The sequence below is a fragment of the Nycticebus coucang genome, chromosome 24, assembly GCF_027406575.1.
Source record: "Nycticebus coucang isolate mNycCou1 chromosome 24, mNycCou1.pri, whole genome shotgun sequence".
NCBI lineage: Eukaryota > Metazoa > Chordata > Mammalia > Primates > Lorisidae > Nycticebus > Nycticebus coucang.
The window spans coordinates 12,262,416-12,275,238 of record NC_069803.1 but is presented as its reverse complement, the minus strand read 5'-3'; the positions used below and the strand labels follow the sequence as shown (position 1 = coordinate 12,275,238).

At 42.2% G+C, this 12,823-nt stretch overlaps 1 protein-coding gene and 1 long non-coding RNA gene across 10 annotated transcripts in view; one reads left to right on the top strand and one right to left on the bottom strand.

Moving 5' to 3' along the window:
- Nucleotides 1–226: 226 nt before the first annotated feature.
- Nucleotides 227–2,419, bottom strand: LOC128576542 (uncharacterized). Its single transcript, XR_008377419.1, has 2 exons — nt 2,286–2,419; nt 227–1,610 (listed from the first exon to the last, which is right to left on the bottom strand). It is a non-coding gene; the product is annotated as an uncharacterized LOC128576542 (long non-coding RNA).
- A 188-nt stretch (nt 2,420–2,607) lies between these two features.
- RBPMS (RNA binding protein, mRNA processing factor) overlaps nt 2,608–12,823 on the top strand; it is a 190,141-nt gene continuing 179,925 nt past the window's right edge. For 7 of the 9 annotated variants that reach the window (XR_008377416.1, XR_008377417.1, XR_008377415.1 and 4 more), the window contains exon 1: nt 3,537–3,747. Coding sequence is in view for 4 of the 9 variants with exons in the window: in XM_053578763.1 (XP_053434738.1) it covers nt 3,682–3,747 (66 nt within the window). In the remaining 5 variants the exon portion in view is untranslated. Of the gene's footprint in view, nt 3,748–12,823 lie in introns of all 9 variants that reach the window. The other 2 variants (XM_053578760.1, XR_008377413.1) reach the window with 2 other exon arrangements.

Below are 12,823 nucleotides of genomic sequence, written 5' to 3'. Positions count from 1 at the left end.
ATAAATAAATAAGAGCGGGGAAGATACCGATGGCCTGGAGGTGGGTGCAGGTGAGGTGAGGCAAAGAAAGAGAGGTGTCAAGGATGGGAAAACCCCATAAAACACAGCCTCTGGCCAGAGTTTCTTTGGCCCAGAAGAAGAGTTAACAGGCATTCAGAACACATGTGGTAGATACTGCAGCTTTCTGCTGCAAAGCTAACATAGGTACAAAGCCCAGCCATGAAAATAGACTCAAAATAGACCTTCAATGTTTCCAATTCCCAAGACAGACATTTAAGACATAATTATGGGTTTGTATTTCTTAAAACAAGCCTCAAAATGAACACTGTCAGGGAAACAGCAATGAGTAATAAAAACTACAGGTGTATGCAATATTTCCCTCCCAACATAACCTTGTAGACTAGACGGCAATGCGGTAGGGTAGTGGGCCCAGGAGAAAGCAGATATTTTGGGGTCATTAGCCCAATTTTTCCAGGGCATAAAATCCCTTTGTTGTCTTCTATTCTCGGTATGCCTGGAAACTATTGCTACTGAGCACGTCTCACTTTTCAAAATTTCTTCCTTTGAAGTAGTAAACAAGCCATAAAGATCATTTATTTCCTGATCCAATGTACGTTTTTCTTCTCCCTGCAAACTCACTCTTTCCCTTCGATCACAAAGTTTTTTTTTTTTTTTTTGATCACAAAGTTTTATAAATAGTGCAAGTCTGTTTACAGATTTTCCTTGGGTCTTCATGGTGATGTATTTATTACTTTACTGTTCTTCCAAATAAGCCTAAGCCATTTTCCACAAAAGGGATAGAAAGCGGTAAACCCCATTTTCGTGACATCTCATCCCATCCCCCTATACTTTCCTGAAAACACTCTGAACATGTCACCTTCACCACTGACTATATACTTGAAAGGATCCAATACTGTCATTCAGTCCTGAAAATTAACAATGGTAAGACTTAATGTGATCATTCATTTAAAAAAGAGTGCCTACTATGCCTCATGCACTGTCTAGATGCTGAGTACACAACCATGGACACGGCAGGCAAGGATTCTCTCATGGAACTTACTTTTGTTTTTTATCTCAGAGGTTTCTGACTTTCAACAATGGACAAAGTCCTGGCTTGGCTTAAAGACAAAGGAATCAGGTTCCATGTTTGGAATAAAGCCACGTTTCCCTGGGTGGGGGGAGGGGAGGTTCTCCCAACATCCTGAACTCACACAACATATTCCACTTACTCTAAACGGGGTCTGACTGGAACCATCAAGGACTAGATTAATTGCCATTTTCCTTGGGCCCTTGCCAGGCTCCAGGAAGACAATGCCTTTCTGTGGAGTATATTCAGTAACTGGCAAGAATGGCTGAGGACAAAGTGCAAAGCCAGCACAGAGGTCAGAGACCACCACTCAGCTATTGGTCAGGAAGACATTGCCCCCTCGTGGTTCCTCATACAACTGAGAGAGGAGCTGGCAGTGGAAAGGGCTGCCAATTAACACAATCAATACACTAACTAAAACACAAAAGTTTCCAGATAGTTGTAGCCTTGATTCTTTTAAATGTCTTCAGTTGCAAGTTCCAATAGACTCTTGGTTTTTTTTCATCCAGGATATAATTTGGTTCTATAGAGAGAAATGGCATTATGGCACAATTGAAGGAACACGCTTTTTCCCCTATAGAAATCCTTTTCTTTTTCAAAATCTCCAGACCCCCAAGAAAAACCCAATATGTAAATGCAAATATCACGACTGTTTTTCTCTACACAATGCCCTTTAAAGCAAACATTTTCTCTTTGTATTATGTGGGGATTCTCCGCATATGTTGCTGTGAAGTGGTTTGGGGTATCTTGCCTCCACATTCCCTAAAGGCAGGGGTCTTCATCTCCCACAGCCACCCCCAACCCAACCCCAGCAGCACTTACAGAATGTCCGGCGGGGGTGGGGAGATAAACAGTTAAGCCAGCAGGGACCGAGGTTAGAAACTGTGATTGGTGCAGGGAAGAGGTGGAGCAGAACCTACAGATCACGGAGTTGTAAAGTTGTAAGTTTGAAGCAAGTTTAAAAGCTTAAATGATCCAATATTGGAAAAGCTCTCTGGGCCCAGGAAAACTGGAAATTTCCTCAATAATAATGTTAGTTTCCACGTACTGTCAAGCTAAACTACTCAAGAATGGGTGCTATACGTGCTTTACCAGCCTACACTCTTCTCTCAAATCCCCGAAGATAAATAGAACTACTCTCAGGTCACAGAGGAGGAAGCTGAAGCCATAGGTCCTTGAGGCTGTTGCAAATACTTACGCCCCTTTTCTTGTTGAAGATCATCGCAACAAGAACTCCAGTTTCGCTTGCAGTAAGGAATATTCATTTAACTAACAAATATTTACTGAGTGCCTACTATATACAACAGGTAGAGCCTTTAAATAGCCGCAGGATTAAAAAGATAAAACAGGGCACGGTCTTGTTTTCCAGGAAGGAGCTCCCTGAAGAGTAGTGGGGCAGGTCTGGTAAACTATTCCAGAAGAGTCTGGCGAGGGCTGGCGACAGGAGCCACGGGCTAGAGAATCCTAGAAAGTAACAGTCGGTACCGGAGGCTGCGGGGGCGTCGGAGGACCGGCGTTTGAGATGGGTTTGAACTATGTGCTGAAAAAGCCGGCCCGGAGTGGGCTGTCCACTGGGTCCCTCGAGTTCTCTCATCTTGTCATTTCAAGCCAGCGACTATGCGAGGAAGGAGAAGGGTCCCCTTCAGTAGTGTAGAGAAGGGTAGGCTTAGGGACAAGAGGTGCAGATCCCTCGTGAAAAGCGGGCAAACAAAAGTAGCACATGCCAGTTCCCGGTCCTCACACGAGCGGGGCCTGGTCCCCACAGCCCCTCTCCCAGCTCACGCGCGCGAACGCGCGAAGTGGCATTTCAGGTCCCGCTCGGACCAGGGGGCGGGAGGACCGGGCCTCCTCCCCTCCGACCTCCCGCCGAGCCGGGCTGGGGTCGGCGGCTTCCGCCCGCGCCCGCCGCCCCTCCCCGGCGCGCGCCATCCGGCCGCCGCGCTCGCCGCAGCCCCTCCTCCCGCGGGGGGCTTCGCCGTCCCTCGTCCCGTCCCTCCGGGCTGGAGGCTGCAGCCCACGTCCAGGGAGGGCGGAGGGAGGCGGAGAGAGGGGGGAGGAGGGTGAGAGAAAGGGAGCTGCTCGGATCGCGGACTTCAGAGCCTGCCTGGAGCGCGCACTCAGCGGCTCTCCGGGTCCAGCGTCCCAGCCGCGGCCCGCGCCCCACACCTCCTCCTCCTCCTCTCCGAGCACCCCTCTTCCCCTCCTGCCAGAAGCTGCCTCCAGCCCCATCTCGGCTACATCCCCAACTCTCCGGGCTCTCTCCTGGGACGCGCGTCCTCGCCCCATCCTTTCTTCCTTCCTTCCTTCCTCCCCTGGCGCCCGCCCTCCCTCTCCAGGTCTCCCTCCCGGGGCCCGATTGTCTCCGTCTCCTCTCGCTCGGCCCGCGCCCTCGCCCTGCCCCGACTCTCCCTCGCACTTCCTGAGTCGCCCAGCGCCGCAGTCTCGCCGCGCCCCGGCAGCCGCTGCCCCGCTCCAGCCCCCGCAGCCCGCGGCGCCCGCCGAGGGAGCCCCGGCGCCCGCGGAAGGCAGAAGTGGGCGCGCGCCCTCGCCCAGCCCCGCGTCCCAGCCCTGCCCGGCGACGAAGGACCGGGAAGATGAACAACGGCGGCAAAGCCGAGAAGGAGAACACCCCGAGCGAGGCCAACCTTCAGGAGGAAGAGGTACTGAGTGGTCCGGGACGGAAGCCGCGGGCTTTTTCCAAAGTGCGGGCGGCCAGTGGGGCGCGGCGGTTGATGGTTTGGGAACTTCCCCTAGTCCGGGACACGGTCCTGAAATGTGGCCCCGGGAGGGTGTATCCGGACAGCGCGTGTTTTGTGTGTCCACGCGCGTCTGCGTGCTTAAAATTGCATAACTCCAAGGACTTTCCGGAGACTTTTTGTAAGTATAATACTCAGCTTTGTTTGCCCGGGATTTAAAAAGTGGAATCGAGACTTGACTCCTGAGTGACCTCAGATTATTGGCACCTGGTGGGTCAGGATTTAGCTCTGGGTCTGGGGCTGGAAGTTGTGTGTAATTAGTGTGGGGGGTGGGGATTAAGGAAGAAACTCGGGGAAAAGTTCTGGTTAAAAGACACCTCTGATCCCTGCCCCCTTCCTCTCAGTGTTAAAAGTTCTTGGTGAAATATCTTTTTAGCTGAGGCATTTTGGATTAATAGATAACTCATCAGTTACATTCTTCTCGAATGAGTCAAAGACCCCGAACCTGGGCGATTGATTAGTTTTTTTTTTAATTTAGGGGCGACGCAGATGTGGGGAGCAGAGCAAGAGGGCTCAAAGTTTAACAATTCCCGGAGTGTTCATCCAGGATGTTTTAATCGGAGTTTGACTTCTGAGCATAAATTTTATGCTGCGTGTCCGTAATAGTGGCTCGGCGCTGTTGCGGAGCATTCTTATGGTGGAAACAAAATTTAGGAATGTGGGGGAGAAGGAGAGTCGGGAACAAACCTTATAGGATTTCGTCATTAGGATATTTGTAGTAGCCTATCAAATGACTCTGATTGTAGGTACATCATCTGGAATCCAAGAAACTATTTCTCCTTTGCTTTTTAAGATCTTGCATGGTTGAGTTCTTAAACATCCTGCGAGGAACTTAGACTGTGCAGATGCAGGAAAGTATACATATCTCAGTATGCCCTATAAAAGATTTTTGCAGGTATTGCATCCTAATACAGAAGGTGAACACAGAAGTAAACCCATACTAAAGCGGTTAGCCTGCTGAGATTATTGTTAACATACCGTGTTGTGTGCAAACTAAAATTTTGATAGTGAAACCAAACATTTCAGGAGGAATTCGTTAGTACATATATTGTTCACTCATAAAACGGGAACTATTTAAATGGGAAAGGTAGAAGAAAAACCGAAGAACACACAAAACGATGCAAAATTTTAGTCTTAACACAATGCAGAATTTTACTCTTAACTCAGTGGCTGATAGTGCAGCCCAGGTAAATTGCAGTAAGCAGAGAATTGCCTTCTCACCTGAGGAAATAACTATTTTAGTATTAAGTATTATTTTTAAAGATGTTTACATGTTGTATAACTACAAATGTAGGGGTACTACTGATATTTCCTTTCTTATTTAAAGAGATGGAGACTTGAACTGCAAGTTCCACTTGTTCAACCTTACTGGCTACTTTGCCATTTAAATGATTTTCCCTTATCACATAAAAATTTTTAAATCATGGTAAGTTTGCTTTTTTATCGTTATATTTAACTATTTCACTTAAGGCATTAAAGTAGTCATTGCTTCAGAAACCTTTCTATTTCGGTTAGATAGGCAATCTCTTTACTTCCTAAGGGTAAGAATGTCTTGTGTGAAACTATCTGTTAACCCAGTAGAAAAAATGTGTAACTGGGAAAAAGTTAATCAGGCAAACCTAAGATTTTTTTTTGTGTGTATGTGTTAAGTGTCTTACAATTAACTTAAAATTTAAAGCAGGGAAGAGTCATGCTTTTCTGCTTGAGCCATCCCAGCTGAACTGCTGAGGTATTGCCTGCTCTGAACCAGGGTGACATGCTGTTAATACGAGGTTGTGTATAATAATTAGGGTATAATCACCCGCCATAGCAGTACACTCCCTGCCTCTCACTGGTCTTCTTACCCTGACTGTTCCTTTTTGGGTAGAAATGGCATGTAGCTTTAGGAAATGTCAGTATTTTTAGCAATATACTTGTTGTTTAAAAACTAAGAGGTACAGGTAGGAAGAATTCAGAGCCCAAGTTGTCCAGGAGGTAGCGTGTATAAATAACACAGATAAACCACGAAGAGAGAGGGCTTACAGATGGTAGAAAGTCAGGAAAAAAAGGTAAGTTAGCTTGAAAGATTCAGGTAATTTTGCCTTCATACCCTGTTTTTGCTTTATGTTTTGTTTTTGAAAAACTCCCAACCTCTTTTTTTTTTCCTTCTAACTCTGAAAGCCACAAGTAAAATAAATAGGATATTTGGTGAGTCCCATTAATGTGCTCCACATTATACAAAACCACTGCACTGGACTCGTTCCCTGCCCACCCAGCAGATCGGCAACTCGTTCTTGAACACATTTAAAAGCCCTGGCAGTAGACTTCAGTAAACAGAACACACACATATAACATGTATATCCACATAATGACAAGAGAGGAAAAATGTGCTTTGTTGTAATTTCTGGTGGCCGTTGAACTGACGTGGAAATATGAGTCCAATCATCATTAAGAGAAAATAGTTTATTTCAGAGATCACCAATGGTTTGTGCTTTCTCTGCCACATTGTAGAATCCAAGTGGTTTTTTCCTTCCTATATTTGAAATGAGTTCCTTTTATCATTCATGATATTTTCATACCCTGTTTCAGAGTATCTAGTGCTTACCCTAAAATAATCTGCAATTCTTACTTTGTTCCAGTTGTATAGAATGTGAATAGTCTAGGATTTGGGAAATTTTTTTTTGAGGCTTTTTAGGGTTGGAAGTTTTTGAGAACTCCGGCAGCATGTACTTCTGCTTTAGATAGCATTTAAACTTTGAGGAAAAATAATTTTAAGGTTTGGCTAGCCAGTGGTGTAAGAGAGATAATACATCTGGCTTTCTGGTTTCTGGTGTATTAGATGTATGTGTGTGTGTGTACATGGTCCCTGAAAAGAAAAAAAAAAAAAAAAAAAAACGGTCAAAATCTTAAAGGGAGCTGAAATTTATAAGGTTGTATATGTGTAAAGTACCTGATCATTTCTTAACATCCTTTTATAATTAATAAAATAATTTGTAGAATTTGTCTCTAATTTTATGGACTTTATTAAAATTAATAAATATATAATAGACCCACAACTAATCTAATCAGTTATCATTAATGAGTTTTAATGTATTTAAATATATCAAGACTTTCTGTCTTGTACATAGAAATAATTTATTTGTTGGACATTGAATTTTCAAAATAGAAATTTCTTTTTTGGAAATCAGATAAGTATGTAATTTTTTATTTTTAGGCTGATTACAAATCATTTCTAAAATGTTGAAGCACTGGTGTTAAGTAATTTCTCTTTAAATTGCTATGATTGAACTGACTTACTTAAAACTAAAAAAGCAAAATACTTGGGCGCTGTTGGAATATTGATTGAAAAGATGTTTGGCAGATGTTGGGCAGAAATCAAATAAGGTTATTTCTTCAGAAGTTAATACAGATCTTCACTTCGCATTCCTTCTTTTAAAGTTCTTAGTAATTTTGCCTAAACATTTGGGTCATAGAGAAAATTGTTTTTTATAATTGGCACAGTAAAGGGGGAAATGTGAATTTGATGCGGCAACGTCAGGTTGTCACTGAGCATTAAGATTAATCTGTTACACAGTCTGACTTGGGGAAGGTACAAAATGGTTTTATACAGTTAATCAAGTTCAAGTCTCTGTTATTCCAGATCAAATTTAATACAATAAACTTTATATTTCAGTAATAGGATGAAAATGTAGTGACCTTATACTAAAACGATGCAGTGGGACTGCCACCCATACAGCACGCACTTTTGAGTTATTTTTCCCATAATGGTTTTAAAGTTTCCCTGGTAAGTCCTTAGCACATAAAGCAGTCTTCTTTGTTTCCAATGGCATTTGTCTTATTTTTAATTTCAAAATATTATGGGGGTACACATGTTTTTGGTTACAGGTATTGATTTTGTTATGCCCTAATCAGGGTTAGACGAGAGCTCATCTCCTGCTCCCTAGCATTTGTTTCCTGGGTGGACAGTGTGGATGGGGGTAGAGGCTGTTTTTTGGAGATGCTTTCATATAATTTTTGTGAGTTTATACTAATTTTTGCTTTGAGGATAAAAAATGTTCAGTGATGGAACAGTAAAGTGGGTGCTCTTTGTGCACTCTTAAGGTGATGTATATTTAGTGCAGCTTTGAGGAAGGACTTTGTATTAAAATGTGTTCAAGCTCTTTGATTTAGTACTTTTATTTTTAGAAATTTGCCATAAGGAAATAGTGTGTAATAAAGGTGTATAGGAATGATTATTACAGTTACTTATGATAGTGAAAATTCACAAAAACTGTGCCTAACATTAGGAAATTGCTAAGTAAGTCTTTGCATAATTCCAGAAAGAGGGTATTATGGAGCCATTGAAGGCTATCTATGTTTGTAAATAGAAAAAAATACATACAGAGGGTGCCAAAAAATGTGTCTACATTTTAAGAAAGGAAAAAACTTCTAAAATTGTAAAATTCAATATATAGCAATAGCAGAAGATGAATACAAGTTACTTTGAGTGCCTCTTGTAACTGCAGAAGTCAAACATAAGTATTACAGTTTTAATAAATTTTTTTCCCTGAAAATGTGGATTCATTTTTTTTGGCATCCGCTGTGTGTGTATTTATGTGTATATGTGTTTAAAACATACAATAATGTAAGTGTATATTTTATATATCATAAATATATTTTTGACATTTTTTATATGTAGTTTTGAGACAGGGTCTTGCTTTGTCACCCAGGGTGGGAATACAGTGGCATTAACCTTAACTTGCTGTAACCCCAAATTCCTCGTCTCAAGAGATCCTCCTGCCTTAGTTTCCCAAGTAGCTAGGACTAAAGGCACATTCTACCATGTCCGGCTAATTTTTTAATTTTTTCTTTCTTTCTTTTTTTGAGATATGGGGCCTCCCTGTCTTACCCAGGCCACTCTCAAACTCCCAGGCTCAAGCGATGCTCCCATTTGGACTGCCAAAGGACTGGGATTAGAGGTGTAAGCCATTGCACCCAGCCTATTTTATGTGTACCGTATGCTATAGTTTACTATATAGTATATGTAAATGTGTGTATGTATATGTATGCACACATATCTGTATTTATTTGGTGGCTTAAGACAACAGGAATTCATTCTCTCCACCAAATATATACATATATATGTGGATGCTTTTGGAGGACAGAAATCTGAAATCAAAGTTTTGGCAGACCCTAAAGTCTGTTTGGAAGAAAGAATCCATCCTTGTTTCAGCTTCTGGTGGCTTCTAGACATTCTGAAGACGTCATTTTTATTTTCTTGTTAGAACTTTAAATGGAAAGAACAGACTTGGAAGTTTTATACTATGTGATGCCAGTTCTTTAAAGTAAATGTTTATGTGCATAAAGCCAAATATTAATACAGTTTATCTCATTGATGAATTACAGATCACTGTTAATTACTTTCTGATGCTTTTCTGTGTTTTAAGTTTTGTGTGAACAAAAATAATTCAACTTCTTTTCATTGTGACGATTCCATTGAATTCCCTCAAGTTACTCACAAAAATCATTTGTTGTGTTGGTCACATGTCATTTTGCACATGGGCCTTGCTGCCGGCATTGGGCCTGTTCTGTTGGTCATTGGGCCTGTTCGGTTGGTCATTGGGCCTGTTCTGTTCATCACTGGGCCTGTTCTGTTCATCACTGGGCCTGTTCGGTTGGTCATTGGGCCTGTTCTGTTCATCACTGGGCCTGTTCTGTTCATCACTGGGCCTGTTCTGTTCATCGTAGCCTTTCTTTGTAATGTTAACTCACTCAATCCCTTATCCTGGTCATTTAAGTGAGGATAAGCTCCTCTTGTCACGGGCCAATATCCTTTCTCAAAATCTATCCTATGCCATACCTCTGGGTCCTCTGTTGTCCCCATAACCTTCAGAGCTATTCTGTTCTCTATGAAAGGCATCCAAACATCACATTCAAGATTGGTCTGATTCTACTTCTGTACTCTGACAACCACTCTCCCTCTTCTGTTCTCTTGATCTAGTCTGAGCTCTTTTCAAGGTAGGATTCAATTTTCAGCCTGCATTTTTTTTTGTTTGTTTGTTTTGAGACAGAGTCTCACTATGTTGCCCTCCGTCAACTCATTCAGCCTGCATTTTTACAAGATCCCCTCGCCTGAGTGTCCTGTCCTATAGAGATGATTTCCCTTCAGAATTCAAGTAGAAGTTAATTTTCTGTTACTTCCACTTAACTCCGGGATTGTTACCTTTTGTCATTTTTAAAAGCAGATTTATACCATTTTTTTATTCCCAATGTTCAACCTGCCAAAAGACAGTACCCCAGTATCCAGTAAGTACCCCAAACACACACTTGTATATGTATAATACACATACACACAATTTTTTACAAATACTTTGGGAACATAAATGAAATGTCCTTACTGATAAAGTTGGTGATTATGAGTTTGTATAGGTAGTTTGTTAGGAAGCAGCCACTTGTTTAATATTGCGTGCCCACTGGGGATTTAGGGAATTCATGAATGGACCCACTAGGAAAGGACCTTCCATTTTGTCATCAGGAGCCTCTGTTTAAGCGCACAGGTGAGTGTGCTTGGTCCATCAACTAGCTGTGGGCAATGTGGGACTGCTGATTCTACGGTGCACTTGGTTCTCATTAGAATTTGGTTTCTGCTGTGGAATTCCATTTGACCTTTTGGATGCGGGCTTCCGGAAGCCTTGTTTAGGTGTTCCCAAACAAGCCTGCTCTGTGACAGCCACTTCGGAATGTTTGTGTTCAGTTTCATTTGGCACCTTAGCGTCTGCCTGGGGGTAGGGGAAAGGGAATGCAAATGTTCCTCTTGAACAGTGCTTTGCTTTGGTCAAAGAAAAAAAACTTAGGCAGGAAGGAATGAGGAGAATGATCCTTAATGGCTGGAGCTAAAGAGGCTGCATAGCTCAGTGGGCTTGAGGCCATCTGGAACCAGGTATTTAAATAGATGCTATGTTGCCAGGAGGTCTGTTCCATGCCCCAGTGAGGGAGGATGAGTTTAGCTGACAATGGGACTAACTTGGGTGTAACTCCTTGTTCATATCCCTATCTGTAAAGCATACCAGCAGAGTATTTTAAACAACTTCAGTGCTTTCTGTGTGTGTTTTGGGGAGAGGGTGGTGCTAGATATTTCCTGGAACTTGAAGCTGACCAAAGGGTACATGTTTGAGCTTATAAAGTTGGCCTGGTTTGTCAGTGTTGTTGATAACGGAATAATATCTTTTATTTAGCCTATGAAATTTTGAGAAATCTTCTTATCCATTCGCTCAAGAAATAATCATCTTTAACTTTTGCTGTTATTTTTATCCCTACAGCAAGCAGACAAAGGTGTAACAAGGACTGTCATCCTCATTCTTTTGGGAAGGCTACTGAGGCTTGGAGAGACTCTGTAACCAGGGCTCTCTATATATAGAGTCTGGGGGTGCCAAGATCTGAGAGAGGCAGCTCTTGCCTTAAAGGTGCTCACAGTTTAATAGTGCCGGCCCTGTGTAAATAAACAGACAAAATAAGACTGAAATAAGGCATTAAAGCTGAGAGTTGGGGGCACAGTCAACCCAGCAAGGAGGTGATTAGAGCTATGTCAAAGAGACCTTTAAAGAAGAGGTGACATTCGACCTATGTCTCAATTAGGATTTGGACAGATGAGAAAAGGAGTATGACAGTGGGGAAAAGATGACTCAGGCGAGAGATGAACATAGGCTTAAAAAGACTCTTTGGAGGAAGAGCAAGATGGAAAGGAAGCGGAGGAATGGAACTGGCGGCTGGGAGGTGAGGAGGTGACTGAGGAACTTGCCTTCTGCCTTAAGGGACTCCCCGAAGGAGTGGTGGGTGGATGGATATCCCTGAGAAGGTGGCATTCCAGGATGTCCCAGTGGGCAAGAGGATGCAGTGGTTTGGGGAAGGGTTATTGAGAATGATCAGTGAGGTTATTGCTACAAGAGTTCTCATCTCAAGGTAAGGCAGTGGCAGCTGAAGCAGAGACCCCAGAGGAGTTCAGGCCCTTGGTGTCAGACTTGCTAGAGAGGAAACAGAGACATCCTGGGGTTTCACTCTTGTTATGATTCACCAAGTGGTAGTTGTATTTGTACAAATAGAAAACAGAGGTTGAAAAAGGAAGAAAAGAGGTCAGCCAGGAGGAGGTGAAGATGTTGAGTTTGGGATGCAGAGGAGAGGTCTGGTCTTGAAATCTGAGTTTCAGAACAATTCAACAAAATCTAGCTGGGACTCGAAAACGGGGTAAATGGGAATAAGTGCCTAGAAAATGAGATTTCTAGCTTGTGAAGGTATGCAGTGAAAGAAATAGAAAATGTAGTAAAATTTGAAGCCATGTGAAAAAATGTTTGGGAGGAGCAAGAGAATTGAAAATTACCTGGAAAAATTAAAGCAGTTTAAAAAGCATTTTAATTTAGGAACATAAAAACGTATTATATACTACATATAATCTGCCTACATATTAGTGTTTGGTAAAATTAGAAAATAAGATCAAGTTGCCATAAAATCTAGAAGGGTCATTTTTTATAAGAAAAAATTCCTACAAGTTGCTTTGTTCTTTTTTGACTTTATTGGGGGTGGGAGAAATTTTGTGGGTGAGATTTTCATTTATTCATTTCCTATTTTCCTAAAGGTTTGCTGCTCCCTTTTCTGCCCAGCTATTTGTCAGCTGAAAAAAACAATCCAGGAACTTAAAAAGAAAACAACACCATCTCACATTTGTATTTCTCATAGGTTTTAACCCTGCTGCAACCATTATGATGCATATTTTGTAAAAGTGCTAAAGAAAAGGAGGAAATGGCAGCAATAAATGCCAATCACACCAGAAAAACAGATTCAAATTTCAGGCTGTAATGCAGTATTGTTACACAAATTTAAAATGCAAAGGAAATGCTTATTCCGCCTGGTGCAATCCTGTCAGACTTTCGGATTTTCAAAGGTATGAGAAATCTGAACCTCTCAAAATTCAGGTCCATCTCACCAACCCATGAAAATAAGTTCAGAGACCAACTTCTACTTTTAATTA